Here is a 10,844-nt window from a genome sequence, read left to right on the forward strand (position 1 = left end):
AGTTGGGTGGACTACTTGACGGATTAGAGATCTGTGCAAAATGACATGACATCGTTGATATCAAATGTGCGAGCTGATCTAAAGTAGTTGATATAAAAAAAGGTAAATAAATATATTGACAACATTTGTGGAATGTATCAAGGTGAAGAATTCGTTGTACCCAATCACCAAAGCTTTATATTAGAATGTACCAATTCTATCTCCTTCTATGCATATTCTTTATTTGAGCCGTGGGAAGTTAAAACACTTTTTTTATACCATTTTAAATAGGGATAATACATAAACCTCTTCCATTAAACTTTGTTCACCTAAACTACAGGGTGTGTTTATTGCATTTATGATTTTCCGTTTTTTTTTTTAAAAATAATAATAAAAAAAATTCATATATATATATCTGCCACCTTGCACCAAAATCTCAAGGGGATTGATAATCATTTCTTCTAAAATCTTACGGAAAATTTTGATGCATCCCTTGTTGGAAGAAAAAACGACGCTCAAGTCAACCATATCGATTCAACATTTTTATCCTTTAGATGAATAACTGCTTATTAGTATCATGATGAATTTTATAGGTATTCCATATTAAAAATAATACTTTTCATTATAATCCCTAGAAGATAATTAGACCTACTCTAGAATAACAAACGTAAACGAATTAAAAATAAGATTGAAAGAATATGCCAGGAAAAGGATTAAGTTAATTTATTTGTTGTCATAGTAATTCTTATCGTAGCTTTGCCATTATTAATGCTCTCTTGTTGTCATTATCAATGGCTTTGAATGTCTTTACCAAAAGTATGTTGTAATGACTCATTGAATGAAGTAATTCAGCAAAGTCGATGAATGAGTTGTCCTTGAATCTGATAGAAAACTTACCCTATTTGGCGCACTGTCTTGTACATCAATATGTGATGTCTAATTTGATGTTTTACCTTACAAAAGAAGGTATGATAGGTTTCGTTCCCAACTCATCCTCCTCCCTTCTAATTCCTCTTTTCTTTAAGTATTGCATAATTCCTATTTTGACCCCAATAGAATGAGCTTCTTTATAATTTTGCAATAAAAGGTATAGGTCAGGGGACAAACTCTGGAAAACAAAAAGGATAGGTACAAATTAAAATGAGCGCTGACATGAAGGGTGCAAAATGAAAAGAAAACATTTTTAACAAACAATGATCGTTCATGGTATTGACATTTTGGTCAATGACAAGCAAGATTTAATCGAGGGATGAGAAAAAAAATTATATATGCTGACCTATATTAAAATTTACATTGCTAAATTGTTATGTTAACACACGAACATTCGGTTTGGCATGGTGGGGATTTATCACACAATATGTGGATTTTACGCGCACAAAAAAATGAAAAAAGTTATGTGCAATTATGGAGAGTAAATTCCATATTGAAATCGAGATTTTAGAAACATACGAAGCCTCTCCCATTGAGAGGTCATTGACCCGTACAATTGCACTTTTACTGATTTTTTCTTTCCTTGGCGAACAAATTCCAAGTCTTTGACAACGTCATATTCAACGCTTTCTGGACTATCAAGCAGCGGCAATGCAACCGAACTATGGGATTCAATATTTCTGATCCATCCGCGCAGCAAAAAATTCACAATCTGCGCATGTAAGTGGGTCGAGATTTAGAGTCAATGTGGGCCCAGAACGGACGTGATCTTATGCGTCAAAGACTAACTACGAGGACAATCAGAAAATAAAGATAGCAACTGATATTACTACATGACAAGCTTTGAAGGAAATTTTATGACGAGATGGTAACAATGAGAAAGCACGTTGACAGCCAAGATCGAATGTCAAAAACAGATGTATAGCCAAGTAAGACGGCCTACCTCTGGGACTTCATCATGGGGGCAGTGACCAGCTGGACTAATCTGATAATATGGAGCTTCAGGGAATTGACGTTTCACTTGTAAACCCCAAATAGGCATCACCCAAGGGTCTTCTTTCCCATATATGAGACAGACAGGTACATTGTTCATTCGACACCTAAAAATAGCAAGATGGAAGATTTTAGCTTCGTTACAGTAAAAAGAAACCATATGCAAGCAAAATGCAGCGGTTATGTAATCCTTGCTTTACTTACCCAGTCAGTGCCTCTTTAAAACTTAGTTGTCCCCTAGGAGCGAACATTATTGAGGCAAGGGATGCAGCTGCTGCCGGGTGTTCTGTTACCTCAAGAATACTCGAGAAAACTTTATCTACTTTTGTGGTGTGATCAGCATAAACTTGTTTAAGCACCTCTGCGATACTCTCAGGAGCACTAATTTTCTGCCATCTAGAAAAGCATAATGAAGTGTATAGAGGGATAAGATTTGGGTAACAGCCAAAACCAAAAACATGGAAACAAGCCATAATATTCCTCTAAGACTATGATGAAAGAACGTCAAATCATCCAAGAACGATGCATTTGTTTTCAGCGTGAGTTGCAAAATGTTGACAGATCATTTGGTTTGGTGAAAAGATCCCGGTCAAAACGCTAATCAATATAAAGTGTATTAATGGCAAGAAGAAGATCCTCTTCCTATCTTCTTCAGTGTGTAAGTTTATATAGGCTTAGGAAACTACATAAGTGAAAGAGCAAGTCGTAGCACTTACACAAGTTCTGTGAGTTTTCTGATATTGGTGGGAAGAGGAAAAGTCCCAGCCCATGGAAACAATCTAGATAATCTTGGAGATCTAACAGGATTAGGAAGAAATCCCCAAAAAGGCGTCGCATTCAGCAAGGTTACACCTTTCACCAATTGAGGGTAGTATGCTGCAAAGTAGAGGGCAACGTATCCACCAAGAGAATTTCCCACGATGTAGACTGGTTCTTTAATAACCTGCATCATCAAAGGATACAAGGTTACAATTTGTTCCTTATGATCAATATTATTCTAAAGCAATCCCTCAAATTTAACCAATCAATAATTTGGAAGCTTCTCGAAAAGCCCGTTGTACTACAATCATTACATAACTGTTTAGTCAAATAATACGGAGCTTTCCCAAATATCTACTTGGGTATAAACACAAAATGGTGTAAGAACAGGAAAAAGAACATCAGAGAAACATTGCACATGAAGTTCAGTACAAAGTATCTTCCAAAGAATAGAAAACAAATAGCAAAGTATTGTCCAGTACAAATTTCCAAGCTTTGACTTGCACAGTATCATCATTGATTAAGTTGATCAGAACTAGGTATAGCCACCTTGAACAAACACCACAAATAACAGGTATAAGGCCCAGGCAGCGACCCAACATACCAGTTTATAGGGAATCAATCTGTGTTATACCACAACCTAGAACCTAGAAAGACGATACAAACTCTTTGAGTCTGACATCATATAACCATTAATTAAGTGAAGTTATAGCCATACATTAGTCAAAGAAGGAGAACAAAAAAAAAACAAATAAATAAGTAGCGCCAAGGAACAGTTGCCTTCCATAATATAGCACACTGTCAACGAATGCATCTGTGACGTGCTCACTAGCGTTCTATCAATATTTACAGTTTCATCTTGAAGAATAATAGGTACATTGATTACCATTTGTTATGAACCCGAGTATATCCGAAAAAAGAACATGCAATTAAAAAGCTAGCAATACATCAATGACAATGCTTAATCTGCAGATCAACCACTTTGAGAAAAAACACAAGGACAAAGATACAAACTGTACCTCTTCAATGAAATAGCGTACTTGTTCCCTCCATAGATCAACAGAATAGACAAGTTCTTTTGCCCAAGGTTCTGCTTCATCTCCAAAACCCCAGAGAACATTGTCTCCATCACCTTCTGATTCATCTCGTCGTTTGGACTGCAAAGTTGGATCCTCACTAGGTAATGACTTCCCCTGTCCAATAAAATCTAATGCCCATAATCTGTGATCACGACCAAGATCCTTTAGCTGTTTTTCATAGTGAAAGGAACCAACACCAAAACCAGGAAGAAAAAGTATCGGTGCGGAGTTAACATTTTGACATCCAGATTTCTCATAATGAACATTCAGTTTTGGCTTCCATTCCCACAAGCAGCTATCGACCACAGCAACAGAATCACTTTTACTTTCACCAGGTAAACTAGGAATCATAACCTTTGGTACTGATTTACCTCTACCAGTCACATCTTGGTTACTGACTTTCCCATCTACCATATCTGAGTTATAGCTTTCGCTCAAGACACTTGAGTCTAAACTGTCGTACCTCTTTAGAGCAGCGATAGTGCAAAATCTCTGGTTCCTGTTTTTCTTTATGCTATAAACATCTAAACCATAACACAACCTTCTTTCTTTTAGACATTTGCCAATCAGATTCCGTCTAACATTTACAATGCAATAATATGGTGTCGAATAGAGAGAAGAAATTTCCATCCTGGAGGCAGCTTTCTGAATTGAATACCTGAAATCGAGAATGTATTGAAATTAAGCATTTAGGTTATTATCAAAGAATAATCCAAAAGATGCAAGATAGTAATGGAATCTACTCAAGAAACAGGACCATAGAATGTCAGCGATATACTTCTACACATCTAGTTATCACTTCATAGAGCTCAATTAGTCCGGCTTCAGGATAAATCAACTAAGAACAAATTCTTCGAAACTAAAACAATTCAACCTCCTCTTTTCTTGATTAAAACGCACTTTTAACTATAATATCACCCAAATAAAAGCTTGGATTCATCCATCTGGTTACAAGGGGGTCAGGAGCGGATGTACAATAGAGGAAATGGATGCGGCCTAACCCAATAACTTTGGTTCAGAACTTCTATTTGTCTTAAGAAATCCATTTAATATGTACAATTATTAATTTAGAACTAAGTAACTAGAATCCCGAACCATAAACTTCAAGTCCTGGATCCGCCTATGAAAGGGCAGACCAGCCTGATCTTGGAAACCAAAAAGCTAAGCAAATATTGCTTAATTCTCTTCTTATACAAATTCACTCAGTAAGTATTGACTGGAATAACCTTCTTCAGCTTACTTGGATATTCTTCAACACACAACTCTTGAACTCAAACACCCAACATAAGATATCATAGTAAACCAAAAAATTAATAACCCAAAAAAACCAAAGTTTCACAATTCCTTGTGGTAAAAACAAAGAAAGCTTAAAAGCCAACTTACTGAACTTAAACCCAAGAATTAAAATACCAACCTTATTATTACACCAAAATTCATTACTTAAATCTCCAATTTATCAAATATTGTAGTACTAACCATTAAAAGGAACATATAAACAGAACTTACTTTTGTTTGAAACAAGGAAGAGAGAATTAAATATTATTACCTTTAATCAGCTTTGCAAGATAATTATCAGCAAAATCTCCAAGAATCTAGGAGAGAATATGGAGAGAGTTCCTTTTTTTTTTTTTTTCATTTTAAATTCAGTTGCAGAATGTTAGTTATATTTCTACGACACTCCAGAGTCCAGACAAAAGATTGCTTAAAAACGTGGGATCTATTTAGAAACCAAGAAAATTAATTAATATAAATGAGAATATTTAACAAAACTGTAAGCACCAATAAGTTCACACACTTGCTATAGATGATTATAATACAAAATTTGTCATGACATAAAATTTTGTAATAATGTTAATGTAAAATATATAACAGAGTTAAACTTCAATTCCAAACTATAGAAAATAAACACTGTTTCTCTATTATTGTTGTTTCTATCAGAAACTAAATATTATAATTAGTTATGCAAAAATTATATTAATAATGCAAATTTTAGAGATGTATGCTAAAATTTGTACTTGAAGGAAGGTGGGAAAGGAAGAAAAAGGAAAAGACAAAGAGTACACGTAACGAATTGGTGTAGCCAAAGCCTAACAGGGCCACCACGTGGTCGGTTTTCAAATTTCATTGGCTGTAGATATAATGAACAAAAATGATTTATATTTAGGCATTACTTTTTAGATATAGTTTTTTAGTTGGATTGGTACGTTTACTTTAAGTTCTATTTTTTAATAGTATTTTGATAATGTCAGAGGTTTTGATGCCAAATTGTAAAGAAAAATAGTATATTCATTTTTATTTTGTATAAAATATGAATAAGATGAATTTTAAACAGAAAAACATAATTAACGATAATTCGAATAGTCGACCAAGGCGTGATAAACTGATAATTGTGGTAGGTAGGTAGGTGCCACGTCAAAGTGGAGAATTCAAAGGCAAAAGCGAGGAATAAGCTCTGTGAAGAATGAGAGAAACTACACGGCAGAATTCAAATTTGTCGTGTTAGTAAAATTATTTAGAGGGACCATAAAAATATCTAAAGCACCTCGTTTATTTCATGCATCTTATTTTGCACCGATATTTTTCTTTACCCATATTTTGAGCTATTTTTAGCATTTTGTTTATCATCCTCACTCTTTTTGTGTATTGGACGTTATTAGTTATTATACTAACGTTACAAGCAGAAACTTTGTTTTATATCTTCAACTTTCTAATCCCTCATCCTGGAATTCTGTGCTTTAATGAGCGTTTTGGTCGTATAGCAGAAAATGAGGAGTTGTGAGAAAAGAAAAAAGAAAAGAAAAAGGAATATGTACAAAGTATGCACAACTTGGTGTTTGAGTCAAGAACACGTTATGAATAATAAAACCTTGAAAGGAAAAAGTCTTGAAAAGATGTTTAAAATATTAAGGAGAAAAATTTCTTGAAGGTAAATTGAGAAAGTTAAAGTTAGGGGAATTACGCTATATTCATGCTAGTAGAGGTTAGCAACATGCAAAATAGCTCATTACGTACATATCGCGTCTTTTTTGGAAATGCATAAAGTGAAGGGTTTGAGATATTCCGTTTTCGTAATTGCTCGAGGCACTACTATTTATTTGGAGTCATCAGTTAACTTTTATCTAGGTGTATTGAAATATCTATGTTACTTTTATTTTGAAAATCGAGAAATAATTTGGAAATAAAGACTTCTAACATTTACATGACTTAATTTTGAAATAAGAAGGTTTAATCATTCCGAGAAGGTGTAAAGCATCCCTTAAAACCCATGTAAGTGCTTATTACCGCTCGATTTTGATTAACAAGTACAAATTTAGTTAAGGCATTAATTAGGAAACTAAAATTAAATCTAATTATTAAGCGGAACAATCTTTTGAGAAAAAACGGGCGACTAAGGACCCCTTGGCCATAAAAATACTATAGATATTCACTTTTCCAGAATAATTTTTCATTTTATCTGAAAATCAGTGTTTGACCATGAAAATTTCAAATTCAACTTGAAGTTATATTTTAAATGTTGGAAAACAACTTATAACATGTTTTTCAACTCAGTTTTCACTTTTGAAGTTGTATTTAAGTACATTCAAACATGACCATTAATCCAAATATTCTTTACAAAAAGTATAATCAAACATAACTCAATCTCCAACTCCAATTTCACAAATTTCATTTAAAATGAATAATATTTGGAATCCACTAAATTATGTTGTGGATATCTAGAATGGCAAAATGTTAGCATGTCCTTGAAGATAAAGTTATGGTAGTAAGTTGAGCATTTAGGAGCCCAGTGTTAATTAAGCCATAAAACAGAATGGGCAGTTCGCACCTACGCTGGGGTGGTATTTAATTTTCCCGCAAATTGGTCGTCTTTAATTTTTTGGCCTTCGGCACTTTAAGCAACAAAAACAGTGGTCGAAAATATTCCTGACATTAAAAAAGCAAAAAAGAAATTTGGACTTATGACCTAATTTCGCAAGACAGAGTTTCATAAAAACATGCTTTGTCGGGCAATGTTACATAAAAATTATGTCTTGTCCGGCATAGTTATGTAGAAATTAAGTTATCCGGCATAATTTCATTTCTACAGAACTTATGCCGTACAAGCCAGAATTTATGCCAAACAAGGCAAAGCTTCTATAAACCTATGCCGAGCGAATTAGTTACTACACAAATTATGCCGGAGAACTTCATTTCTAAAGAACTGTGCCGGACAAGATATAGTTTCTATGTAACTTTGCCTGACAAGGCATGGTTTCTAAAAAGAATTGCCTTGCGAACCATTTCTACAGAACTATGCCATACAAGACATAATTTCAATGTAATTTTGCCCGACAAGGCATAGTTTCTATGAAATTCTACCTTGCGGTTTTTTTTTTTTTTTACTCTGCTGGGGACTGAACCCAAAATTTCTGATTTCGTAGACCAACAAATAAAAATATTTTAATCCTCAAGGTTTTATTAAATGAGAAATAGGGTAAAATATTAAAGACCAGTTCGTATGAAGGGAATCCGCGCAAAAAATTGAAACCGAATTGCAACCCAAAGCTATTGAAGCTATTGACTTAGCCATAAGTAGGTACGTGGTAATAGATAGTGGGCTTGGACTTGGCTATTCCTATTACTGGGCTCATACGGTTGTACCGGAGGGAAAAAGCAACAAATGGCCATCCGTCCCAAACTATTGATGGCCCAAGAAGTTTAAAAAACATTTTTTAGCCTCTCTAAAATAATTTTATTTTAGTATTTTTTAACTAATTTCAGCATATGTATATAAACTATATCATTCTTGTATATAAAATGTATCATACGTATCGAATTTGTATCAATGTTGTATAGAATATGTATCCCTACAGTATGTGTTTAGAAAATGTAACATTGTTATATAATTTGTGTTTAATAATTGTATAATCAACTTTATACTTACTAATTATAAATATATTATACAATTATTATACACATATTATACGTGTTTCAGGATATTTCTTGAAGGCTCAATCAACATATACTTACTAATTGTACACATATCACACATGTTTTAGGATACTTTTTTGAAGGCTCAATATGAATTTTTTTCGCCGCATATATGCTCCCTTTTTGTGGCAAGCTTAGTCGCCACGAAATGTGTAGTTCTTATGGTGACCCCCTGGAGTCGTCACAAAAAACTTTTAGCAACAGCCAGTGGCGTACGCAGGATTTTTCATAAGCAGTGTCACCATGTAAAAGAGTGAACAACTGAATAAATCACTATAATGATATCATATTATAAAAAGACAACTCAAATCACATTAATAAAACATAGGTAAAGAAACAATAAAACATACTTAAATTTAAATATCAATATAATGAACACTAAATAATTTCATTGTAGAAATTAGAAAGAAAATAAATTATTGTCATGAAAAAATTGCAAGCACTTAATAAAATATTATGGTGAAGAAAGTGCTAACCTGATGTGGCAATCGGGATAAAGAACGAGAAGAACTTATATTCTAATTTGAAAGGTGGGTAGCCATCAAGTATACTCTAATTGATAAAAGAACTTTTAAGGTTATGGTTTATGAGTTCTTTTTAGGGTTTTAGCTTTTAAGTTGTAGCACCCCCTTTGGGAGGACACTATTACGAACAAAAGCCAATTTTACACTTACACCGTTTAGAAGGAACTTATGCCAAAAGATATTCACAAATATATTTAATAGCGGAAAAAGGCCCATGCGAAAAAAATTTGGAAGTACGGCATTTTTTTTCTTTTTTTTTTTTGTGCGCTCCAAAAATTTTCTTAGATGAAATAAAATAGCAGAGTATCATTTTAAAATGGTAATTCCCTTCTCAAATAGTCAACACATTTAAGAAACTTTGTTTTGAAATTTTATTTCCAAATCAACACCATTACGGGTCCATAAGATGCACAAAACTCAAACTAGTGATTTTCACAAAACTATTATCATCCTTTGTACATAATTACAAGACAAAATACAAATTCAGTATATGGCATGACTTGGGTTAAAAACACACCCTAAAATAGCAAAACCAGTCATCAAGTTTAAGTTACAAGCACATGGTCTTGTTTTCCACAAGCCTTCAAAATTTCATACGTAAGTGCCACATATGTATCATGTACAAGTCCCCAAAAATTTACAAAAACTAGATGCATATGCAGATGTGATCTTCACAAGGGCTCCCATAAAGTCTACTCCAAATGGCCATCTTCATACCTCATCTCGCGCATTACCTACGATAGAAAACAACTATCGCTAAGCATGAAGCTTAGTGGTGTATAAACTTTGGGCTTGGAGCCATTAAATTCTCCAATTCCCTTGTTCGCCGTAGGTGGCTCAATAAGGTAACAATAAGCCCAAGTGAACAAGTATATCAGAGTATCGAATACAAGCCTTGAAGAGTTTCAAAATATCAATACTAATATTCTAAGGCTCAAGTATTAAGAAAGCTTATAATTCAATTCAAGAGAATTTGTCAAATAACCACTTTCGCCCAATATGTACGTCATGCCATCACACTACGCACAATCAATATCAAGACGGGCCGAAGCCCCGAAATCAAGAAGGACCGAAGCCCATATCAAGAAGGGTCGTCACCCAATATCAAGAGAATCAAGAACCATGTTGAAAGTGGCTTTCCACTCGTACTCGAAAATGGACGAAAATCCATCGTCAAGACGAAATGTAAATCCAAAGTCAAGATGGGCAAGATCCGAATCGAGGGGCATGCCAATATCGATGACTAGTCACCATAACAAGAAGGACAAAGTCCCAACAAGAATGCAAAATGATCAAGCAATTCGTACAAGTGGGCGATTTAGCAAAAGTCTTGCAATACTTGAGACAATAACCATATAATAATATAAGATGAAGAGTAAAGAAATAACTCATCAAGATACTTCAAAATTCCAGAAAAATAAAGATATTTTAAGTTCAAGTTTATACACAAACCTTGACGTTTTACCACACAACAAGTTCTACCACAACTCGAGGAGTTCAAATCATCTACGCCATAGACCAATCAAAGTCCACTTCGTCAAATAATTCCTCTTAGCTTGTACAAGAGCATATATACCTTAAATACACAAATAAATATCTACTTAAGTTCAAA

The 10,844-nt window shown here is 33.9% G+C and overlaps 1 protein-coding gene across 1 annotated transcript; it reads right to left on the reverse strand.

Annotated features, from left to right (window-relative positions):
* Nucleotides 1-1,139: 1,139 nt before the first annotated feature.
* LOC132644824 (pheophytinase, chloroplastic) lies at nt 1,140-5,443 on the reverse strand. The gene is made up of 6 exons (XM_060361455.1): nt 5,287-5,443; nt 3,681-4,398; nt 2,619-2,845; nt 2,107-2,298; nt 1,853-2,009; nt 1,140-1,621 (listed from the first exon to the last, which is right to left on the reverse strand). Exons 2-6 carry the CDS (start codon nt 4,368-4,370, stop codon nt 1,382-1,384), a joined length of 1,506 nt encoding a protein of 501 aa, XP_060217438.1. The 5' UTR covers nt 4,371-4,398; nt 5,287-5,443; the 3' UTR covers nt 1,140-1,381.
* Between the last annotated feature and the right edge of the window lie 5,401 nt (nt 5,444-10,844).

The sequence above is a fragment of the Lycium barbarum genome, chromosome 6 (assembly GCF_019175385.1).
Source record: "Lycium barbarum isolate Lr01 chromosome 6, ASM1917538v2, whole genome shotgun sequence".
Lineage (NCBI taxonomy): Eukaryota > Viridiplantae > Streptophyta > Magnoliopsida > Solanales > Solanaceae > Lycium > Lycium barbarum.